Source organism: Bufo bufo, chromosome 3, assembly GCF_905171765.1.
Source record: "Bufo bufo chromosome 3, aBufBuf1.1, whole genome shotgun sequence".
NCBI classification, from domain to species: Eukaryota; Metazoa; Chordata; class Amphibia; order Anura; family Bufonidae; genus Bufo; species Bufo bufo.
This window is the reverse complement of record NC_053391.1, coordinates 222,551,677-222,576,418: the sequence shown is the minus strand read 5'-3', so window position 1 is coordinate 222,576,418 and position 24,742 is coordinate 222,551,677. Positions and strand designations below refer to the sequence as shown.

The following is a 24,742-nucleotide window of genomic DNA, read 5'->3' as shown; positions in this document are numbered from 1 at the left end:
GTTGACGCGTTTCGGGTACTAGACCCTTAGTCGTAAGGTAGGTTACGACTAAGGGTCTAGTACCCGAAACGCGTCAATGTTTTGTATTCCGTGTACCCAGTGGCCATGTCTGCTGTTTTGTATGTTCAATAAAAGAAGAAGCTTTTAAGAGGATTTCCAATGCTTCCGAGACCTTTCCTTCCAAATTACTTGTGTCCATTATATACAGAAACCTTGATGCAAGTGTGAACAGATCCTTAGTAAAGAGAGACATTGTTACTGAAGTATTTTTGGGGTATTGGATAGCTGCGGTACCCAAATGCATCTAACAGTCCTTGACAGTAACTTGTCACAATCAACTTTAACATGTTGCCTATGATAGTGTCTATAGGCTCCCCTGAGGGAAGGACACATGTTGAAAGAGAAAGTTACATAAGTATTTACTAAATTGTCTGTATATATACTGTGGGGGTTCACTCTGATAGGCAGGTTAGCGGACGCAGTATGGAGGCAACACCAAAGTCTTTAAATTAAACAGTTCAGTGTTTATTCACACATTAAGTAAGTGACAAAACAAAAAGTCAGTTTCAAGGAAAACAGTCACCTTGTGATTCTGGTGTTCGTTCACACCATGCACCAAAGAAGAAGTCCTTGGACAAAGCAGAATCCACCTGCTTTCCCACCAACAAGGTAGCAGGCCTTAATCCAGGCCCAAACTCCCAGGTCCCAACACAGAGACTGACAGAGCTCCACTGTGAGAGAGGAGTAATCCACACCACCTGACAGTGCTGCCTGTGTTTTATAGCCCAAAACCAAGACCCGGCCTGGAACGTGGGGAGTAGTCACCCACCCAGCACTTTGCCTTCTCCCAGTAAGAGCCGTCCCGGATTAGCTATACAGCCATACTAAAATAGTAAAGTGTCAATCAGATGGATTGCCTGTAACGAGGGCTGAATATCAATACTTGGGCGTTGATCAGTGTCAGTTTACTTTCATTTTCCTTTGACAATTATAGGGATTTGAATAAACAGTGTTTTGTGTCTTCATTCAAACCCTTCCTTTCATAGAGTAACATCTTTTGTCAGCAGCACATCCCCTGCATTCTTAGAGCCACGAGTCTGGTAAAAAAAACATTGGCTGCATCAGTTTTCCATGGCTTACTGCAGCTGATTGACACTAGTCTCAGTCTTGTGTTGTGGCAGCAGGCGGACTCATACTACAGCACGCTGGTGGTCTTGCAGCGGGCGGTTGCCAGCATATGGGGTATCCCTTACTCTTTAAGAGGTTTTTACGACATATGTCCCTCTGATAGAGCAAGTTGTTGTGACGCCAGTTGCATTGAAGCAACGAGGACATGGAGTACCCTTTAAATATGGTGGTGTTGGTATCCAGATGTAGGATTGCCAGAGTGGTGTAGAGTGACCTGCAATCTCCCTGAAGGTGTTGTATGCACGTGTCACGGTGCTCCTACATGGATATCCTTGGATCCCAGACGTGGTTGTCCAAAGCAGTGCAAAAGGGGTGATTAACTTGGATGATGAAGGAATAATTGAGTTCAGACTTTGGATATAGTTCCAATGCAGCTTTACTTGAATAAACGTGTTCCAAAACAATCCACAGAACTCGTCTTGGTTCCCAATAGGTTTTAGCATGGATTTGGCAGGCAAACAACTTCTGCAACAAACTTCTCTATTCTGTTGTACCTTTAGTGAGTAGCTTTCTCAGCTCTGCTATGTTGGCTGGATTAAATAGGAACTTTTCCTTCAGCTTGCTTTCTGCTGCAACTTCTTACTCTTGGTAGTCTGTCTCTTACTGTAATCCTAGGAAATTCTTCCTGGCTTCAAGCTTATTTAAATTTTCTTTTCCATATTGTCCTGCTCACTGAGATGGCCGCACATGCTCAGTTTCATCCTTCAGCTGCCACTTGAACTGTGACATGCAGAGTACATGAGCTACAGCAAAAAAAACACTCCCCTTGAGCTGCCAGCTTGATATAAATCTAGCAGAGCAATGAATGGGGAGATCTCTGGATCCATGTGAGGTACAGGGCTGGTTCTAGCTTTGTTAGAAAGAGGTTGTAATGTACTATATGAATTTTGCTTTTCATTTTTTACATTAGTCATGGGATAACTCCTTTAACACATGTTATTTTCAGAACATTTCAGATATTTTAAAGGGCCCCCTTTGAAATAGTTTGTACATCTATACAATAGCATGCATTGATACAGTGCAGGCAGAGACTCCATTGAACACAGAGGGAACATAGAATCGCCCATGTGGTCATACATGTATGTAAGCTATCACACCAGTATTCTGTAGTTCCCCAGTAAGTGCACTGATGGAATAAATATGCAATAGAATTTCCCATTAGGCTTATTTATATTACCAACATACCGTTTTAATGCATGTATCTTCAGACTTTAATGGGCAACCATATGCCAGAATAGTGTTTTGCAGGGATACAGCAGGATATCCCAGCTCCATATTAAAAATGTACTAGACTGCACCTTTTATAATATAACTGAAGAAAATAAATGGTGTACTGTGTGGTATATAGTTTTTATTGGAGTCCATAAGAGATGTCTGTATATGTGTAAACATGTGACATCTAGATATATACAAACTATAGGGGAAATTTATCAAAACTAGTGTAAAGGAAAATTTACTTAGTTGCCCATCGGTACCAATCAGATTGATCATTTCATTTTTCAGAGCTCTTTTGAAAAATGAAAGGATCAATCTGATTGGTTCTAGAGGCAACTGAGCCAGTTTTCCTTTACACCAGTTTTGATAAATCTCTGCCTATGTACCCAAGTACTGACTGCAGCATGGATCCTGTCGATGGACTGCGGGCAAAGGCCACTATAAAAGAAAGGATCCGCAGAGCAATTATGGGGATCAGGAATACAGATGTCATGTAGACCATTGCCTTAGGCTTACCCGTACCCTGAAGGAAACAAATGTCTGCATTTAAAAGGAACCCGTCACATTGAAAATGTATTCCTTTCTGGAGCAGGAGAAGCCGATGAGACTGATATATCGTTTTATGGGAAAACATTCAGTATAACTTGCTGTTTATTGATGTAAACCTCTGCTCTTTCTGACCTTAGAAATCCAGTGGTCGGTCCTTCTCAGTGGTGACAGCTATATCTGTTTGTGGAAGGTTGTCAGTTACTGAGTAGGACCGCCCACTGGACTCCTAATGTCAGAAAGAGCAGAAGTGTGAATGACAAGTCCTACTGAACGTTTCCCACAAACCTATATATCACTCTGCTCAGCTCCTTCTCCTCTATAACAGAATGGACTGTATTTGCAAAAGGACAGGTTCCCTTTAACTTAACACTTTTTGGCAATCAGAGGTTATTCCCTTACAAAACGTCCGTAAGAATCACCATAAAGCCTTTTTATAGACACTTTTCTGTAGATTGTTACGATCAGTGGTGTGACAGCTGTCAGTATCAGTAGGTCCTCAATGAATATGACTAGCTCATTCTAGCGAGATGACTATCAAAGACTGACGTTGTGCAGGAGTCATCCCTGCCATTAGCTAATGCTCAGTCTCGGTAACCTTTAACCTTATTATTAGGTCACTTGCTCAGGCAGCCTGGTGACCTATATTCCATTAGGCATATTTACTTCTCTGGTATTCTGTACCATATGCTACCGAGGCTTATAATGCTGTTAAAGTCACCACTGTGATTAGGTGTTTTTCTGCGGTCGTTGATGCTGCTCCTATTAACCCAGTGTGAATGACGCAGTGATTAGGATGCTCTGTCCGCATGAGATACAGACCTTTGAAGACAAAAAAGCTCCTCAGGTAGGTTGGACATTGCAATTCCAATCTCCTTTGTGCTGCTCATACCTCCAGTAGTTTTCCTCCTGTCTGATGGTCTTTCATCAAACAGGATATAGAGGTTAGAATGGCAGAAGCTGGCAGTGCCCATCTATGATAAATTGGCTTTCAGCATGTAGAGCAGGGGAGAGGATGGAGAATTAGATCTTTAATTAGAGAGGGATTTTGCAGGGGGCAGAGCAGGGTGTGTGGGCGCAAGGATAAGAAGAGAGAAGGAGCATCAAACAGACGGGGGAGCTGCAAACTGAAGGCTCTCATCTAAAAAAAAATGCTCATTATCTGCAACACGGAAGACCCAACGCGTTTTTCCTTCTAATCAAGGATTCTCTGGGGTATATGCAATACCTTACTTTTCTAACCTCTATTTTTTTTTTTTTGTCTCGATGTCTTGTGTTGATATTATTAAGATATTTTAATAGCATGCAATAAGATACAATACCAGTCTTCAATAGTACCTAGAAATATTTGCTCACTTCGGGTATTTTCACACTAGCGTTTTTCTTTTCCGGCGCTGAGTTCCGTCCTAGGGGCTCAAATCCGGAAAAGAATTGATCAGTTTTATCCTAATGCATTCTGAATGGAGAGTAATCCGTTCAGGATGCATCAGGACGTCTTCAGTTCAGTCTTTTTGACTGATCAGGCTTTTCAGAAAAACGTAGCATGTTGTATTTTTACCTCCGGCCAAAAATCCTGAACACTTTGACTGAACGCCGGATCCGGTCTTTTTCCCATTGACTTGCATTAACTCCGGATCCGGCGCTGTGTGTTCAGTCAAACCAGATCCGGCTTTTGCATGTTAAACCCGAAAAATGTGAAAAAAAAGTTAAAGTCCATAAATGGCGGATCCGTTTTTTTCAATGCATTTTTTCATTGTGATCAAAATCCTGATCAGGATTCAAATGTAATCCGTTTTCACACGTTTTTCCGGATCCGGGTGGGCAGTTCCGGTGTCGGAATTGAACGCCGGATTAAAACAACGCTAGTGTGAAAGTAGCCTTACCTCATGACCTATGTTTTAAAATACAGGGCAGTGCAAGGGTTGAGGGGCCTAGGTCTCTGTCAGCAGACCACAACATATGGTAGAACCAGGGAAGTTCTCTGTAAACCTATCATACTTGCGATGTGATCCCATAGCGATTGCAGTTCATTGGTCCTTGAAATTCTGTACTCATTCTCAGCAGTGTTGTCCCTAGATACAGGGTACACTGTCCTGCAAATGTCTAATTAACCCACCCCTTGCCTAACTTTTCCCCTTTCCTCCATAGTACCCACTAATCCTTACCCTTTCTGAAACCTAACAAAATTACCAAAATTATGTTTCCATTTAAATTATTTTATGATTTACTGTAATTTATAGTTGGCTCACCTGGTTGAAGATCTTAGGCCTACTCGAGGGCCCTTTACATGGGACGACTTTGCAGGCAGTTATCGGCAGCAAACTGTTCATTCCCAATAATTGCCCATCAGAGGAGGCTTAAGCTGCATTTACATGCAGCAGTCATTTTTTCTGTGTGGGGATGAGCAATTGCTGCTGCAATCGCTTGTCCCCATACCGATTCATTGTTTCTGGGCCGCAGATCCCTATTTACATAAAATGATCTGCTGCCCAGAAGCGATGATTTGGGTGTCCGCATCAACAATGCTTTTACCTAATGAATGAACTTGGTCATCGGGTGAACTTTACATGGGCCAGTTATCAGGAACAAGCGTTTATCTGAATATTCGTTCCCAATAACTTGCCTGATAATTAGCCCATGTAAAGGGGTCTTAAGTTAATGGTAGTCATGGTGACTGTCAGATAGCTTCTTCAAGAAAACTTACTTTGATGACTTATGTATTTAAGAGGGTTTGCCCTTTTAAAAAGTTTTTGATAAATCATCATCTTTATCACTAGAAAATGTAAGAAATGTTTATATTGTATGGATATGTGGAGAGAATCTCTAAATCGCACATCCTCATACCTATGCTTCTGATATACAACTGTTTTCAATTATCAGCATTTCTTATGATAAAACAAGGCTATACAGCGATGCTATCAATCATTTGCTGTGCACTATAAAGAGGCAATTAGTATACAGTTTGATCAAAGCGCATAGGCCCACTTACCGCGACAAGGATGCCTCTTGTTTAAGTGGGAACCTACTCTAACCATGGCGCAGAGCCGTGCGGCGACCGACACGCCTCCACACCGCTCCAGCAGGCAATGGGATCCAGCAGCCGCACAGCGGCCCCACTATACAGTGAGGCCACATGGGCCCCGGGTCCCATCACTCCACCAGCACGGCACAGAAGCAGAGACGCAATGTTTATATTGTAACATACATAGTAACATAGTAACATAGTACATAAGGCCGAAAAAAGACATTTGTCCATCCAGTTCGGCCTGTTATCCAGCAAGTTGATCCAGGGGAAGGCAAAAACCCTGTGAGGTAGAAGCCAATTTTCTCCACTTTAGGGGAATAAAAAATTCCTTCCCGACTCCAATCATGCAGTCAGAATAACTCCCTGGATCAACGACCCCACTCTAGTAGCTATAGCCTGTAATATTATTACGCTCCAGAAATATATCCAGGCCCCTCTTGAATTCCTTTATTGTACTCACCATCACCACCTCCTCAGGCAGAGAGTTCCATAGTCTCACTGCTCTTACCGTAAAGAATCCTTTTCTATTAGACAAAATGCTGCTTTATACACTCACGAGCCCATTCTTTCTTCTCCTGCCTCCCAAACTGATCATTCACCCTCAAATCACAGCTAAAATCATTCTTCAGCTCACTGAATGATCATGTTACATGGATCACATAGAAGTCGATGGAGAGGTGAGAGGAGATGAGTGAGCTGCTAGAGGTAGACACAGGCACACAAACATGCTGCAGCCGCTGGCTTCAGTACTTTATCTGTGTCACTGCAATGCTGGATTCACATCTACCCTATGAATGCTTTATAATGTTCTTTACACTGCAGCTCCTGCTTCTGGGGGTGTGCTGCCAAGAAATAGATCAAGATCATCTTTTTACTCATGTACTGTGTATGGGAGACATCATAGCAGCTAGTCTCCACTCTTTTGCATTGGTAAACATGAAATTTAGAGAAAAAGCCTGCAGAGACAAGCTGGAGGTCAGTGTGGTTGTTCAGCACTGCAGATGTACAAATTAAGGCCTTAAGAGTCAAAACGACTCTCACTTCCTGTGATGTACAGTTGCAAGAAAAAGTATGTGAACCCTTTGGAATTATATGGATTTCTGCACAAATTGGTCATAAAATGTGATCTGATCTTCATCTAAGTCACAACAATAGACAATCACAGTCTGCTTAAATTAATAACACACAAAGAATTAGATGTTACTATGTTTTTATCGAACACACCATGTAAACATGCATAGTGCAGGTGGAAAAAGTATGTGAACCCCTAGACTAATGACATCTCCAAGAGCTAATTGGAGTGAGGTGTCAGCCAACTGGAGTCCAATCAATGCGATGAGATTGGAGGTGTTGGTTACAGCTGTCCTGCCCTATAAAAAACACACACCAGTTCTGGGTTTGCTTTTCACAAGAAGCATTGCCTGATGTGAATGATGCCTCACACAAAAGAGCTCTCAGAAGACCTACGATTAAGAATTGTTGACTTGCATAAAGCTGGAAAGGGTTATAAAAGTATCTCCAAAAGCCTTGCTGTTCATCAGTCCACGGTAAGACAAATTGTCTATAAATGGAGAAAGTTCAGCACTGCTGCTACTCTCCCTAGGAGTGGCCGTCCTGTAAAAATGACTGCAAGAGCACAGCGCAGACTGCTCAATGAGGTGAAGAAGAATCCTAGAGTGTCAGCTAAAGACTTACAAAAGTCTCTGGCATATGATAACATCCCTGTTAGCGAATCTACGATGCGTAAAACACTAAACAGGAATGGATTTCATGGGAGGATACCACAGAGGAAGCCACTGCTGTCCAAAAAGAACCATTGATGCACGTTTACAGTTTGCACAAGAACACCTGGATGTTCCACAGCAGTACTGGCAAAATATTCTGTGGACAGATGAAACCAAAGTTGAGTTGTTTGGAAGAAACACACAACACTATGTGTGGAGAAAAAGAGGCACAGCACACCAACATCAAAACCTCATCCCAACTGTGAAGTATGGTGGTGGGGGCATCATGGTTTGGAGCTGCTTTGCTGCGTCAGGGCCTGGACGGATTGCTATCATCGAAGGAAAAATGAATTCCCAAGTTTATCAAGACATTTTGCAGGAGAACTTAAGGCCATCTGTCCACCAGCTGAAGCTCAACAGAAGATGGGTGTTGCAACAGGACAACGACCCAAAGCATAGAAGTAAATCAACAACAATATGGCCTAAACAGAAGAAAATACGCCTTCTGGAGTGGCCCAATCAGAGTCCTGACCTCAACCCGATTGAGATACTGTGGCATGACCTCAAGAAAGCGATTCACACCAGACATCCCCAGAATATTGCTGAACTGAAACAGTTCTGTAAAGAGGAATGGTCAAGAATTACTCCTGACCGTTGTGCACGTCTGATCTGCAACTACAGGAAACGTTTGGTTGAAGTTATTGCTGCCAAAGGAGGTTCAACCAGTTATTAAATCCAAGGGTTCACATACTTTTTCCACCTGCACTGTGAATGTTTACATGGTGTATTCAATAAAAACATGGTAACATTTAATTCTTTGTGTGCTATTAGTTTAAGCAGACTGTGATTGTCTATTGTTGGGACTTAGATGAAGATCAGATCACATTTTATGACCAATTTGTGCAGAAATCCATATCATTCCAAAGGGTTCACATACTTTTTCTTGCAACTGTATATCCAAATGATGGGTGAGGTCTCAGCTATTAGCTCTTCCTTTACAGTAGAAAAATTGTAAAGTTGTGTTTTAGGTAGGGTTATGTGTTAAACGTTTGCAGTCCTGGGGTAGAAATGGTTGGTGATAAATGAATACTGGACGTTTTTGATAGAACTTGAGGTGTTACACGTGGGCTTGTTATGGATAATTTAGTTTCAAAAGGTATTTTTGGGGTTTTAAAGCAATGAATGTCGGCAACATACTGTCAATGCACCCCACGCAGGGGGGATATACCCAAAAGATGGAAACAGGGTATAACAAACAATAAAGATCAGTACAGATGATCTAATATCTAGTCAAATATACAGACCGCGATATAGTCAGACAAAGTAGATATGTTCCAATGATGTACGATTTCAACACTTATCACAGCTGAACATAATAGTGTAAGTCTGGAACAGCATAGTACAATACTTAGGGAGTGGCTGAAAGTTTTTCATAGAGCATTATTTTATTGATCCACCTAATGACTGCTTCGAAACAGAGGGTTGATTGTCTCCACTGTTGTGCTATATGGATACGGGCTGCCATGAGGATCTGTTGTAGAAGTTGAAAAGAAGCATTATTGTTATGAACAATTTCATGTGCTACAGTATTTGTAGAACTAGACATGTACAGTTACTTTTTATTATGTGTTTCTGTAACAGCCACTGCTTACTTATACTCATTTTTGTTATTTTTATTCGTGTGACTTCTCCACCTAGATAACAGCTGTATTCACAGTTTACTTTTAGTACATTCACACATTATTGCTGTTTATAATGCTTCATTAGATATAAATAGATACTTCCAGTGGCGTGTTCTTATTGTAATTTTGTACTTTTGTTACATTAAACTGTACTGTAAGTGAATTTAAAGTTATACATGAAATTTGTTCAGTTAACATACCTATTTCATAATTTTTGTTGATCATCCATAAATCATATGGTGTTAAATAGTTTTACCCTTATGATATTTCACGCCTTTATATTAATATTTTTTTTGTCCTAATATACATGATATCAGTTAGAAGTCAGCATATGTACAACTGAGGTGCAACATAAACCTAATTGGCCAGTATCAACCAGGCCAAACCTAATTTTAAGTGTCATCTTTGAATATTTTCCATAGAGCAGAAGGTCTTACCAGAACTTGAACCACATTTGTCAGTGAACTATTGTTCTAAAAGCCCCCATATAAATTAGGTGTTCGACCAACGGTCTAATATGTTTGAGGAGCTCCCAAATCTCCACATAGAGTTAATGTCGGATAGGTCAGACAAACTTAATATTTTCACCCAATCATTTTTTCTCCCAGATGATAAGCCTCCACCAGGGTGGCAGAGACTCTCCCTTCTCTCCCCATACTCAGCCAAACTGAACAGGTATGTGTATGGGGGAGTTGGGAGGAATAGTTGTCAGCCAAACAGTCATTACACTCTCCATTAAATGTCTAACTATGAAGTGTAGTGCTACCTAAAAACAGATTACAGTAGACATATCATTGGATGCAGGTAACATGCACCCCCAAGTTCTTACAGTATTAAAGGGGTTTAAAGCTGAACCCGGACTTACCCCCATTTTCACCTAAGCATGCTCCAATGCACTCCCTTGCCCTGCGCTGGATCCGCCCAGCAGTGTTCCCGGTGACGTCACTGGCTCTAATGGGCGGGCTTTAGCGCTGCCCTAGCCGTTTTACAGACTATTAGTGCTGGTGATGTCACCGGGCTCAATGCTGGGCGGCAGCCTGGGTGAAATTGGGGGTATGTCTGGGTTCAGCTCTGAACCCGCATAACCCCTTTAAGTACCGTGGTAGATACACCCCTATTTCTAAGTTTTAATGATTCTGAAGTGACAGTGTCGGTTTACTAGGGCTGGAACATAGCAAATGGGGTGCCAATATTCAAAAAGGTGTCAAAGAAGTGATCCCAGAACTATTGTCATGTAAGTAAGGCAGGTAACCTCTATTGTGGGTGAAGTATTTAAATTGTTTTTGAAGACATGCTCTTCTTTAGTATCTCAATGAAAATAACCCCATATTATCATGGGTTTATAAGGCATTGGTCATGTGAAAAAAATCAGATCAATTTCAATGAGGAGGTATGTTCTTGACTGGACCAGGGGAGTTGCTGGATGTCAAATATCTTGATTTTTCCAAAGCATTTGATACTGTGCTGCATAAAAGTTTGGTACAGAAAATGAAAATGCTTGGAGTGAGATATAAAATGTGTGTATGTGGGTAAGCAGCTCAGTGATAGAAAACAGAGGTCTTATCAATGGCACATCTCCAGTTTGGGTCACAGTTACTAGTGGAGTACTACTAGTAACTGTTCTTTTTGATATATGTCTGAATAATCATGTATGAATTGCACAGTGAAATCTACAGTTTTGCAGATGATACTAAATTGTGTAAAGTGATGAACACAAAAGACTAATATTACTGTATCTTATAAATGGATCTGGATAAGTTGAACTATAACCAGGGGGTATCCACTACATCTAGAGCATGTATTTCTCAGCCTTACAAACTAAGTTACTCAGTAGGATCACCTTGAACCCTAAAGGGTGTATTACACCTGACGATTTTTCAGTAAATGATCGCTAACGAGCATTCGTAATAACACTCGTTAGCAATCATCTGCCAGTATAATACTGCTGCAGATTGCCAGATGAACGAGCAAACGCTTGTTCATCAGGCAATCTAAATCTGCAGACGATTGCTGGGAAGGAATGCTTCCCTCCCGACAATCACCTGTTAAATCGGGCTGTGTAATACACCCTTAAAGTGTAACTGTCATTCTTATTTTTCTTTTTGTAATGTATCGGGGCAGTGATACTGACCATTTTTGTAATATACTTTCATTACTGAAATCATACATTTCTATTAGAAAAATAGCCCTAAAGTGACCCATTTTGAGCCTTAGCAACACTCCTCTGTCTTCTGTTTACATAACACAGTCAGTGTTGAGAAGGTCTCCACTGTTATGTAAACAGAAGACAGAGTAGTGTTGCTAAGGCTCAAAGCGGGCCACTTTACAGCAATTTTTCTAATGGAAATGTGCGATTTCAGTAAATAAAGTACAGTATATTACAAAAATGGTCAGTATCACTGCCCCTACACATTACAAATATAAAAAAAAGAATGACAGTAAGGGTCCATTCACACGTCCGTTGTTTCTTTCCTGATCTGTTCCGTTTTTTGCGGAACAGATCTGGACCAGATCTGCACCCATTCATTTTCAATGGGTCCTGAAAAGAAATCTGACATTGAGCTGTCCGATTTTTTTCAGGACCCATTGAAAATGAATGGGTCCAGATCTGTTCCGCAAAAAACGGAACAGATCAGGAAAGAAACAACGGACGTGTGAATGGACCCTTACACTTTAAAGGAGTTGTCCCATGAGTAATGTAAAAAAATGGAGATCAGACATATAGTACGTGACAACCTTTTTCTAACAAAGCTAGAACCAGCCCTGTACCTCACATGGATCCAGAGATCTCACCATTCATTGTTCTGCTAGATTTATATCAAGCTGACAGCTCAAGGGGAGTGTCTTTTCAACTGGAGCTAAGGGGGCGTGTCTGTGCTCTCCCTATCACAGCTCAGGAGGCAGCTGAAGGATGAAACTGAGCATGTGCGGCCTTCTCGGTAAGCAGGTCAAAGAAATAAGTGAAAAACAAACGGCAGGTGGCGCTATACAGATACATTATATTGAATAACTCGTGGCTATGCAAAATTTTTAATTATATGCAATTACGAATTCAGATCAAAGAGCTGGTTTGAAAACTGTAGAATATTTTCGTGGGACAACTCCTTTAAAAAATACTGAATCCTAGTATTGCTTTCTATGTCTGACCATCAGAGGACCCCTGCCAGGCAAAATAGATTTTGAGAATGAAGTTGTGGTGTTCTAGTAATCCATAAATGGAGATTTATGCAAATTTGTATGGTGATATAGGATGTGAATGAACTGTAACCAGAGCCATTTCTATAGAGTTTCCAGTGATGACTATATACTGCAGGTTGTCACCAGCTATCCTATTAAAACATGCCCAGTCCGTTTGCTTTTGTAGTCATGTGCTACCATTTGGGGCACAAAGATGTAATAAACTCATAGGAACCCAGACCATCTTTTTTTTATAGTAATTGAATGTGTTTGATCTTCACATACAATGACATCTTGACTCTCCCTTACTTTCTTTTAAGGTCTTGGACATTCCCACCTACAACTGTCACACTTGAGCCCAGGGAATCCTGCTCTGTCCCCATCTGATGGAGAAGACTTGTCTCCCACCGAGCTACATTACAGGAATCCCGGACACCGACGTGTGTCTGTGGATGTGAGTGCAGAGGTCTAATATTGTATCCATTGTAAATTCCAATTGTTCATGTTACATGAATTATCTGGCATTATATTATTATGATGTATTTTATAGCGTCATGAACCTTCAGGGTGTGGTACAGAAATACAGAGGGGATTAGATATATTACAGGAATAAATGTAAGAACAAGACATTACAATACACATGAGCTTTATTGAGTGACAGATTTGTGACATGGATGAGCAATTTCCCATCTGGTTTCCTTTTATGATATTTATTGCTTTCAACTTGGGTTGTTCAGCTTAACATACAAGAATCAGTAAAGAATAGACATCAGAGCGATCAGTACTCAGGTTTCCTTCTACACAGATTCCATAAAGAATGCAGGACAAAGTAATGAAGCATGCAATGCTCATTTTTTTCTGGTAACATGGACTTGGAAATCCAACAGAACCTTTTATAGTCAGTTGGATCCATTGGTGCCCATCATATGATAGATCCAACACTGCATTCATTTTCATCATCTGCTCCTATGACAAATCAGAACAATGGAAATGAACAGTATACATATGAACCTCCTAGCCTAATATCAACTCATACTAGGGTAGAGCCAAAGCTGATACCAGGTCACTAAAGGTGCCCATACAAACCATAGACAGCTGTTGTTCCCAACTCTCTCATAAACATGCCTGCTTTGCTCGGAAGAGGTTTTCAATGAAGAGAGGGTTATAAGCTGCTGCCAGAAACCTCTGGTGGCATCTTATCCCCTGTGGGAGAAAACGAGTGGGCTTGCTGAAATACATTTACTGATGGGATTCTGCCATACACATTAAATTGATCCTGTCAAAATGACGGGTTCCTCTGACGGGTTTTTCTAATGTTTATAGATACCAAAAGCTCTCACAATCTATTATGAGGCGGTGAGGCACTGTAGGATGCTGAGAAGACGGGTCACACCTGTCTAATGTTAGTCTCTTTGTCCCACAAGTGAGGTTTGTAGTGTTTTCATCTTCTCTGAAGCTCTACAGGCTGTTCAGGTGACACAAAGAAATTACTATGTGACACACTTTAGTCCCTCTCTCTACATCCAAGAACCAGCTCAGACTTTCCTACTTCCCCCGCATCAAATACGGAGACTCCTCCTACTAAAATGATGTACAAATCAGAGTGCAATCTCTGGCCAGATTGTGTGAAAACTATAGACTAACACATATATTGGATGGATCATATAAACTAGTTATCCCCTTTGCAGACTGGTACAGGAAAAGAGAGGGTTTGCAGTCTTCGAGGTAACGAGCAAAGAGACAGTAGGTGAAGGTAGGAACTGCTTCTATAGTTGTGTAGTGTAAAATAGGGTTATTGCATGTTGTATGCTTCCCATATCATAAAGCAGGAGGAGCTGAGCAGATTGATATATACAATAGTTTTGTCGGAATACAGTCCAGTATAACTTGTAACGTATTGAATGAAATCCCCTCTTATTCTCTGCAGGTGGTCCTGTCAGACATTGACAGTTATCTCTGTATACACAGTGATACAGGGAAGGCTGTCAAACATTTGAGTAGAGCAAGATAAAACTTAAAAAAGGAATATACACAGAGTGCATATGAAGTGTGGGGGCACCAAAGAAATGACAATCCTAGGTGTGTTAGTTAGTGATGAATTACAAAGTAAAAGATAAAAAACTACCTACTTCTGAGTGAGGTAGATACTGGTTTTGAAACGGTATATTAACCATGTACTTTACCAGGGAGGGGAGTACGAGATAATCTCAATACACTCGTACCCTCACCTCCCTAGCCGAGATCGCTTGACAGATGTAATGGATTCCTTATCCCAGAGAGGTAAAACGGGAACCTCACAGGATGTAACATCAGACGTTTGCTTTATTCCAATAAAAATTAGCTCAACGCGTTTTGGGGAAGTAAATAAATCCCCTTCCTCAGGAGCAAGCTATACAAGCATGCATACAAGAATGCAAGCATTGGTGCCCCCACACATCATATGCACTCTGTGGATATTCCTTTTTTAAGTTTTATCTTGCTCTATATACAGTTCACCCGTTTGGGTTGAATTGAATACGTAGGGCGCAGCCTTAGTGTCCAATTCCACACCACTCCAACGCTTAGAGTATTCCCCTGGCGCTTTGTGATCCTCTATCCCTCTTACCCTTTTTTCCCTTCTTCCTACCCGAATTCTGGTTACATTTTACAACTCTTTTTTTTTGTTTACTCAAAACATTTGAGTCGGACTCCCTACTGGACTCCTAAGCACAGAATGAGCAGGAATAAAATTTTGTAAGCTACAAGTTATACAGATTTTTTCCCCCCACAAAACAATGTATCAATCTGCTCAGCTCCTCCTGCTTTAAAACCTACTGCTGGCAGGTCAAACGCCATGTTCAACCAGAGAGGTTTCCTTTAACAGGGTTATGCCATGATTGATGTGTTAAGGGGGACATTAATTATTGATATTTATGCAAATCTCAATAATTAATATTCATAAATGGACGTGAATCGTCTAGTGATGACTCCGCCTATTTATGCCTAAATCATATATAGATATACCTAACCTATCTAGGTTAACTAGCTAACTACCTCTGTTACCTATACACTCCACTGAACTACACTACGTGCGACTATTGCTGCAGCGCCTTAGTACTACAAAAGACTACACACTGTGCTTAAATAAAAGGTATTTATTAACACACTATACGTAACAGTCTAATATTTGCTTATAAATATATATATCTATATCAAGGTATAAGAATAGATATATATATTTATAGCAGCACACAGCAATATAAGTAAACACACTATAACAACACACTAATACGGTTCTAACTACACTAACACAGTCCCAAGTCCTCCCCAGGATCTAACTACAATTACAATAATACACTTACATACACACAAATATCAGTAACCCACCCGCCTGGCTACTCACTGTCCCTACGGGGTACAAGGGGTTTAATCACACAATTGTGGCACTGCAGGGGTTAATACATACAGGCCAAGGAACACGGGGTAGTAACTATGCAGGGGTAACCCAAGAAAGGGTTAACAAGGCAGCAGTAAAGGGGCTACTGCTGGGGTGGGGGTTAATGCTCTGCAGGGACTTGCAGGGCTGAGGCAGGGCAGCATGTAGTGAAGGGGTTAATGGTCAGGGACAATAATACAAGTCTAATTATACGCTATATCTATATATATTTATAGATCAATGGTTATAAATATATATACATATAGACGCACACACCACAATACAAACCTAACTACACTAGACAATGCACAATTCCCAATTCCACCCCACACTCTAGCTATACAATACACTTACATACATTCCTTAGTAGCCCACCCAACCTGGCTCTAAGCTATCCCTATGGGAGGAACACGCACTCAGCTGCTACTGGGGTAAGCAGGCAGCAGTGAAGGGGTAGGATTACAGGGCAGCTACAGGGGTAACTGGGGCTGCCTCAAGGGTACAGGCTCATTAGGGATTAATGCTGAGGTAGGGCAGTTCAGCAGCCGGGGTTAGGGGATGGTCGGTGGAATAGAGGTAAATAGAGGTAAATCAGGGCAAGAGTATTAGGGGTCTGGAGTGAAAGGGTTACTCAGCCATCTCCAGGGGCATGTGACCTCTCTTCCTTCAGGGAGCTGTTCCCATGTGTCTCTGATTGTAGTCCAGGTCCAAGAGGCCGCACCTCTGTCCTGCTTGGGCTAATATAGCCCAAAAGCAGCCCCCTCCTCCTTCTTCAACAGGAGGGTGATGACATCATCGTGGGCGTGTGACGGAATGCTTGAACTGAAACAAAGGACTTCCTGCCCAAGCTGTTAACATCACACACTCCCACGTCATAACAGAACCAGGCTGATCAATATATATATATATATGTACACATATACACACTACACAACCTGGGGATCATATCAGTATACTGGGCCCACATTTAGGTATATACATCCATATAGATGTTTGGGGCACATCTACCTGCATGTACATATACACAATATAATTCTGGGGCATAAATGGGCAGTAATAAGCCCACCTGCCTATGGATATATTATACATAGAGATGTATGCTGACAAGGGGGCATACATACATCTCCATATATACACCCATACCACCTGGACCGGCCCATGCAAAAGGGCCAATATACATGCATATATGTAAGGGCATATATACATATATATTTAAATCCAACACGTCCCTCAACATGATGTAAAAATGAAAATCAGACATAATATAGTACATGATAATCCCTTTCCAACAAAGCTAGAACCAGCCCTGTACCACACAAGGAACCAAAGATGTCCCCATTAATTGCTTCAGTTGCTGTGCTAGATTTATTTCAAGCTTGCAGCTCAGGGGCATGACCTTTCTCAGGGGCATGTCCTTTCTGCTGTAGCTCTTTCACTGTACCTGCCACAGCTTCAAACAGAAGATATGGCTGGTGAGAGTTGAAGATTTAAGCTGAGCATGTGCGGCCACCAAAGTGAGGTGGACAAGAAATAAGGAAAAGAACAAACAGCAGCTATACAGATACATTTTATTGAATAGCTCAGTGACTGTACAACATTTTTAATTACATGCAATTACAAAATTATTTGGTTTGAAAAATGTAGAATATTTTTTTTAGCACGACCCCTCTAAGGTTGCTTTTAAAAGTCTGGTTGGTGAGATTGATGTTCCAGAATACAGGGGGGGGGGGGTGCTTGGGAGAAATCTTGGAGATGATGATGGGAGAATCAGAGGAGAGCAGAGAAGTTCTTGTGAGGATCAGAGATAATAATGTCAGGGACATTGTCAGTACTTTGAAATGTGTTCGTTGGACAGCCAGTGAAGGGACTGGCAGAGAGGAGAGGCAGTAAAAGAACAACCAGAGACTTGGATTAACCTAGAATAGCAGAGACTGGATAAGGTGCAGGGGTCTTAGAGGGAAAGACACAGAAGAGGATGTCGCAGTAATCTATTAATTAGTGTATTAGAAGCATATTCAACCACTGGTCAAACATTCATATTTAGGGCTCATGCACACAAACGTATTTTCTTTCCGTGTCCTTTCCGTTTTTTTGCAGACCGTATGCGGAACCATTCATTTCAATGGTTCTGCAAAAAACGGAAGTTATTCCTCGTGCAGTCCGTTTCCCTATATTCGTATGTTCGTTCTGCAAAAAAATAGAACATGTCCTATTATTGTCTGCATAATGGACAAGGATAGTACTGTTCTATTAGGGGCCAGCTGTTCTGTTCCGCAAAATACAGAATGTACACGGACGTCATCCGTATTTTTTGCTGATCCGTGTTTTGCGGACTGCAAAATACATACGGTCTTGTGCATGAGCCCTTAGTGTAGTGAGTTCAGTCAGATGATCAGTGTAGGAGAACACAAAGTGTAGGTTCACGTTAATAAAAAATACTTTAAAGGGGGTGTCTCTCATCATAGACAATAGGGACATATCGTTAGGATATGCCCCCATTGTCTTATAGGTGTGGGTCCCCCCCTATATCGGGAACGGAGCCCTGCAAGGTGGTGGCTGGAGGACTCCGGTCCGGCCACCACCAAGCCGGCTCCCCATAGAAGTGAATCGAAGCGCACCGCACATGACCGTCCACCTCTCCCATTCACTTCTATGGGCTTGATGGAAATAGCCGAGCCAGCGCTCGGCTATTTTCGCCGACTCCATAGAAAGTGAATGGAGGGCGGCTGCGCATGCGCAGTGCGCCCTCCTTCACTTTCGGGGCTCTGTTTTCTATATAGGTGTGGGTCCCAGTGGTGGGACCCATACCAATAAGACAATGGGGGCATATCCTATCCTAGCATATCCCATTGTCTATGATGAGACAACCTCTATAAAGAACTATCTTAAATAAAACTTTTATTAGCTTTGTGTTTTGTTTGAGAAATGAATGACCCTGAAGGAGAGAACTGACATTGCTTAAAATCAGCTGGATACAACATAGCAGTCTGGGTGTATAGTCTCGGCACTCGCTATATTCAATCAGTTTGTTTATTTTATTGTTCACAAATATAGTTATAACAGGGACGCGTTTTAACCTGATAAAGGCTCAGGACAGGCCAAAACGTGTTTCTGTTACAACTATATTTGTAAACAATGAAAGAAACTAACTGATTGAAGATAGCGAGAGCCGGGATTTCTTCTATATTCCCCTGGGACTGACCCCGGCACGTGCACCGCTATCCGTCATACGAGGGATCAGGCACTGCCTGTAGCTTCTATTATATACGGAAACTACAACACAGATGGACAGAGCCTCAAGCTGGGAGGGGCTTGCTTTTTTATAATTAATTCTAAATAGCCATGGAAACACGTTTCTAATTGCAAACTGTATTATTAGGGTAATTTTTTCCCTGAAGCTATGAATGTCATCTCTCCTTTAGGGCTCATGCACACGAACATATGTATTTTGCAGTCTGCAAAACAAGGATCCACAAAAAATACAGATGACGTCCGTGTGAGTTCCGTATTTTGCAGAACGGAACAGCTGGCCCCTAATAGAACAGTATTATCTTTGTCCGTTATGCGTACAATAATAAGACATGTTTTGGGGAACGGACATACGGAAACGGAATGCACACAGAGTAACTTCCATTTTTTTTGCTGACCCATTGAAATCAATGGTTCCGCATACGGTCCGCCAAAAAAAGGGAACGGACACGGAAAGAAAATATGTTTGAGTGCATGAGCCCTTAAGCTGCTGGAGCTATCTGAGGATAAAATAGGGACATTTGGAGTTATTTGAAAATTCATGTGATAAATGAACAGACACTACACAGTTTCACAGTAGTCCATAGTGTGTGTCCTATATAAGGAATACAGACTGACCTATGGAAGCCTATAGCTTTCTGAATAGTACTCAGGTCAGTTGCTTGCTCATAATGTTTTATTTGCGCAGACAAAATAATAAGTTCTGGAAAATGAATACTATTTTCATCAGCATCAGAGACATGTGCAGCAACCGAGGGAGAGAGAGGAGAGGATGGAAGTAGTAGTGGTCAGGATGTAGGTTGTAGTCATGGTGCTCTTGGTGATGAGGTTTTCTTCGTCCAGAACCTGCCATGCCTTACTCCGAGAACTGGTGCAGTGACAAGGGGGGGGGGGGGGGGCACACTTGGCTGATGGGAGTAGTATTTTACCCGGCACACACCTGTGTGAAGTCTCCTGGCTAGTGAAAGGTAGGGTGACCTTGGAGTTAGTGTGTGCATTATCCTGCTAGAAGTAGCCATCAGAGGACGGATACATGTTCTCATTCTGTTGACGGCAAATTCGGACTCTACCATTTGAATGTCTCAACAGAAATCGAGACTCATCAGACCAGGCAACATTTTTCCAGTCTTCAACAGTCCAATTTTGGTGAGCTCGTGCAAATTGTAGCCTCTTTTTTCTATTTGTAGTGGAGATGAGTGGTACCCGGTGGGGTCTTCTGCTGTTGTAGCCCATCCGCCTCAAGGTTGTGCGTGTTGTGGCTTCACAAATGCTTTGCTGCATACCTCGGTTGTAACGAGTGGTTATTTCAGTCAACGTTGCTCTTCTATCAGCTTGAATCAGTCGGCCCATTCTCCTCTGACCTCTAGCATCCACAAGGCATTTTTGCCCACAGGACTGCTGCATACTGGATGTTTTTCCCTTTTCACACCATTCTTTGTAAACCCTAGAAATGGTTGTGCGTGAAAATCCCAGTAACTGAGCAGATTGTGAAATACTCAGACCGGCCCGTCTGGCACCAACAACCATGCCACGCTCAAAATTGCTTAAATCACCTTTCTTTCCCATTCTGACATTCAGTTTGGAGTTCAGGAGATTGGCTTGATCAGGACCACACCCCTAAATGCATAGAAGCAACTGCCATGTGATTGGTTGACTAGATAATTGCATTCATGAGAAATAGAACAGGTGTTCCTAATAATTCTTTAGGTGAGTGTATAGTCTTATAAGGCAGGTTTCAACAACGGTGTGGCTGAGCTTGAACAAGGCTCCCAATCTGTTAGTTATATAAAAAAGTAAAGCACTGTAAATCTGATGGTCAGCAAAATATACATAAGCAAATCAAGTTTTAGGCAAAACAATTCTTTACTCGTATATGTAGTTCTGTTCTGGCCCTTTGTTGACATGCAGTTGCAGAGCTGTGGGTGTGTGTAGCAACAATCTTTAAATTGATTTAGTAACTCTAGCATTTCTCCTGTGTGGCAGAGGACCCTTAGAGTGCCCTAGGCATATGGGCAGAGGTGAGACTGAACACTTGCACAGACATGCCATTGGGTCCCCGGAATCATAATAATTTTCTACTTTCTGCCATCTGCCTGCCTCTCTTATCTTGTGCGTACAGCACAAGAGCTACTTTTAATTAGCCACAGTTCATGGCACTGCAGGACCACAGGGGATTTTTTTAAAGTATTGGATGACATGAAAGACCATTGATTTTAATAGGTGTCATCTCATGCTTCATTCTTGCAGTGAAGCACAAGGCAATTTATCGTCCATTTTTTTGCTATATGAAACTCTATGTAATATATAATTTTTATTGTGTATTTTGCGGAAAATTTGTGCTGTTTATGTGCACTTCCCATTCATTTCAGTGGTACTTCCGAAAATAGCCGAGGTTGCTTGGCTTTTTCGTTACTCCCATAGAAATGAATGGAGGGTGGGTGCATCTTTTGGAACTTTGGAGGCTCCGTTCTAAGTATAGGTGTGGGACCCGCACCTATCAGACATTGGGGGCATATCCTAGCGATAAGCTCCCAATGTCCAAGATGGGAGTACCCCTTTAAGGAGTGACTAAGCGATTATGCCCAACTGCAACTCAATTTGAACTTGCATGCTTTATCAGTATGAAATATTACTAGCAAAGGGGGACTCTGGTATAACTAGCACCTGTCAAAAAGCAGAATAATGACTATAGATATGTATCATGCAATGTATGTGCCCAATACGCCATATGGCACACTTAGTATAAGTTTTAAGTGTGAGATGCCGTATAATGCACATCCTTCAGTAAAGACTACATGGTATTATATAACATACTACTATAACGCAACAATAACATGAGAGAAAGGCACACATGGCAAATAGATATGTGGAAAATAATGGCCACGGCCCACTTTTATTAATAGATAACCTTATGCTCAGGATAGGTCATCAGTATCAGATTGGGAGAGGGTCCTACTGCAGGCACCCCGCCGATCAGCTGTTTGAAGGGGTAGCGGCGGTAATGCAAGCACTACTTGCTCTTCAAAATTACCTGTACTTTCAATACATTACTGTTCAATACATTCCCTTGAATGGGATAAGCAGCGGTAATTACACTGAGATGCCTCTACAAAGGAGACAACGCATGGGTAATTTTTAAAGAGGAAGCAGCACTTGCACAACTGCCGGGACCCCTTCAAACAGCTGATCGGCAGGGGTGTCAGGAGTCAGACCCCTGAGTATACCCCTTTAAATAACTAGACCTTTAAGTATACACAAACTCCAGCCATAGGCCCAAACATCGTACATTTCAGCCAATCCCCCCACACAGTGGATGAATTTACCTCTCAAGAAAACAAAGTAACAAATGACAATCAAACATTGGGCCAGGCTTGCATGCACTAACTAAAGTGATCCTTTAAGGCTGGATGGCGACAGACACATCCAGCCTAAAAAGCCCAACTTATAGTGGTTATGCCATGATTGATGTAAAAAATGAAAATCAGACATCATATAGTACATGACAATCTCTAACAAAGCTAGAACCAGCCCTGTACTGTACATGTTACCAGAGATCTCCCCATTCACTGCTCCAATTGCTCTGCTACATTATCTTCAGCCTGGAGGCTCAGGCGTCATGTCCTTTCTGATGCAGCTCTCTGCCTGTAACTGCCACAGCTTCTAACAGAACATATATCTGGTGGCAATTAAAAGATTTAAACTGAGCACATTCGACCAGCTCATTGAGATGGACCAAAAAATAAGGAAAATAACAAACAGCAGGTGGCGCTATACAGATACATTTTATTGAATAACTCAGTGGCTATACAACATTTTTAATTACATGCAATTACAAAAGTGTTCATATCCAGGTGTTGGTTTGAAAAATGTAGAATATGCTTTGTGACACAACCCCTTTAACCCTTTCAGGACCAGAGTTTATTTTTATTTATTTTTTCGTTTTTATTTTGCACTACCTCCCTTCCCAGAGCCATAACTTTTTTATTTGTCTGTTCACATAGCTATATGAGGGCTTGTTTTTTGCGGGACAAGTTGTACTTTCCAACGCCACCATTTAATATTGCATATGTGGGAAGCGGGGAAAAATTCCAAATGGGGTGAAATTCCACCACAGTTTTACGGGTTTTTTAATTACAACGTTCGATATATGATAAAACTGACCTGTTACTTTTATCCTACAGGTCAGTACGAATCTGGCGATACCTTATATGTATCGTTTTTCTTGCGTTTTGATAGTGATAAAAAAAATAAATGTGGGAAAAAAATCTGTTTTATTTTTTGTCGCCATATTTTGACCCCTATAACTTTTTTGTAATTATGTGTACGGAGCTGTATGGGGGCTCATCTTTTGCAGGGAAATCTGATCTTTTCATTGATACCATTCTGGGGTGTGTATGACTTTTTGATCTCTTTCTATTTAATTTTTTGTAGAAAATGAAGCGACCAAAAACAGCGAATCGGCCCCTTTTTTTCCGTTTCGCTGTTTGCCGTATTGGGAATATATTTTTATACTATGGGCGTTTTCGCACATTGCGACACCCATGATGTGTATTTTTTTAGTCCCTTTATTTTTATTTTGGGAAACGGGGGGTGATTTTAATTTTTATGTTTTTATTTTTTATAATTTTTTTTAAACTTTTTTTTTACAGTAGTTCCCATAGGCAACTATAACTTGCAATCATCTGATTACTATTATCATAGACTCCAATGCACTTGCATTAAAGTCTATGAAGATTTCACTACTTTCCTATGGAGCCCTATTACAGGCAAGGGCTCCATAGAAAATGCTATGCAGCAGCCTTGTGTCATTCATAAAGACACGGGCTGCTGCATACATGCTCCAGCTCCTCTGATCGCTACACAGGGGAGGCGGAGCACAACCGAAAGTGCGCACTTTCGGTTTCAGCGCGCTCAGATGCCCTGGTCAGGATTGACTACGGCATCTGAGGGGTTAAATGTCCGCGATCGGCATTACTGCCAGTTTCGGACATGAGCCGCGGGTGTCTGCTAAAAGAAGTCTGCTAATTACATGCAATTACAAAAGTGTTCAGATCCAGGTGCCCTACAATATTTTTTGTGGGACAACCCCTTTAATAATACCATGAGGCTACCTCTTAAAGGTCTGGGATCCTCCAGAGGTTGTTTATTACAAAGGGCAATGTATGCAATGCCATTTCTGCATAAAATACCAATTCCCATTTTCACATGTTTAGTGGTACTGAGTCTGAACAATGAGAACGTTGGGGCAGATTTATGAACACTGAAAGAAACCTGCCTGTAGCAACCACTCACAGCTCAGCTTTCATTTTTCAAGAGCACTATAAGAAATGAAAGCTTTGCTGTGATTGGTTGCTGTTTTTTCTTTAAGACCGTTTGATAGACCCCATGCCATAACCATTTTAGGATTGGGGTGCCTGCCACACCGCTCCGTCCTACACATGACTGAGCTCTGATTCTATCTGTGATAATTACCGCATACAATCCTGCAGACAAGGTATTTGTCAATACAAAGATAACCAAG

The 24,742-nt window shown here is 41.5% G+C and overlaps 1 protein-coding gene across 1 annotated transcript in view; it reads left to right on the top strand.

Annotated features, from left to right (window-relative positions):
• Positions 1-24,742, top strand: part of CDK18 (cyclin dependent kinase 18) — a 149,714-nt gene that overhangs the window by 79,546 nt on the left and 45,426 nt on the right. The window contains exon 3 of the mRNA XM_040423973.1: positions 12,878-13,011. Within this exon, the coding sequence (XP_040279907.1) occupies positions 12,878-13,011 (134 nt within the window). The remainder of the gene's footprint in view (positions 1-12,877; positions 13,012-24,742) is intronic.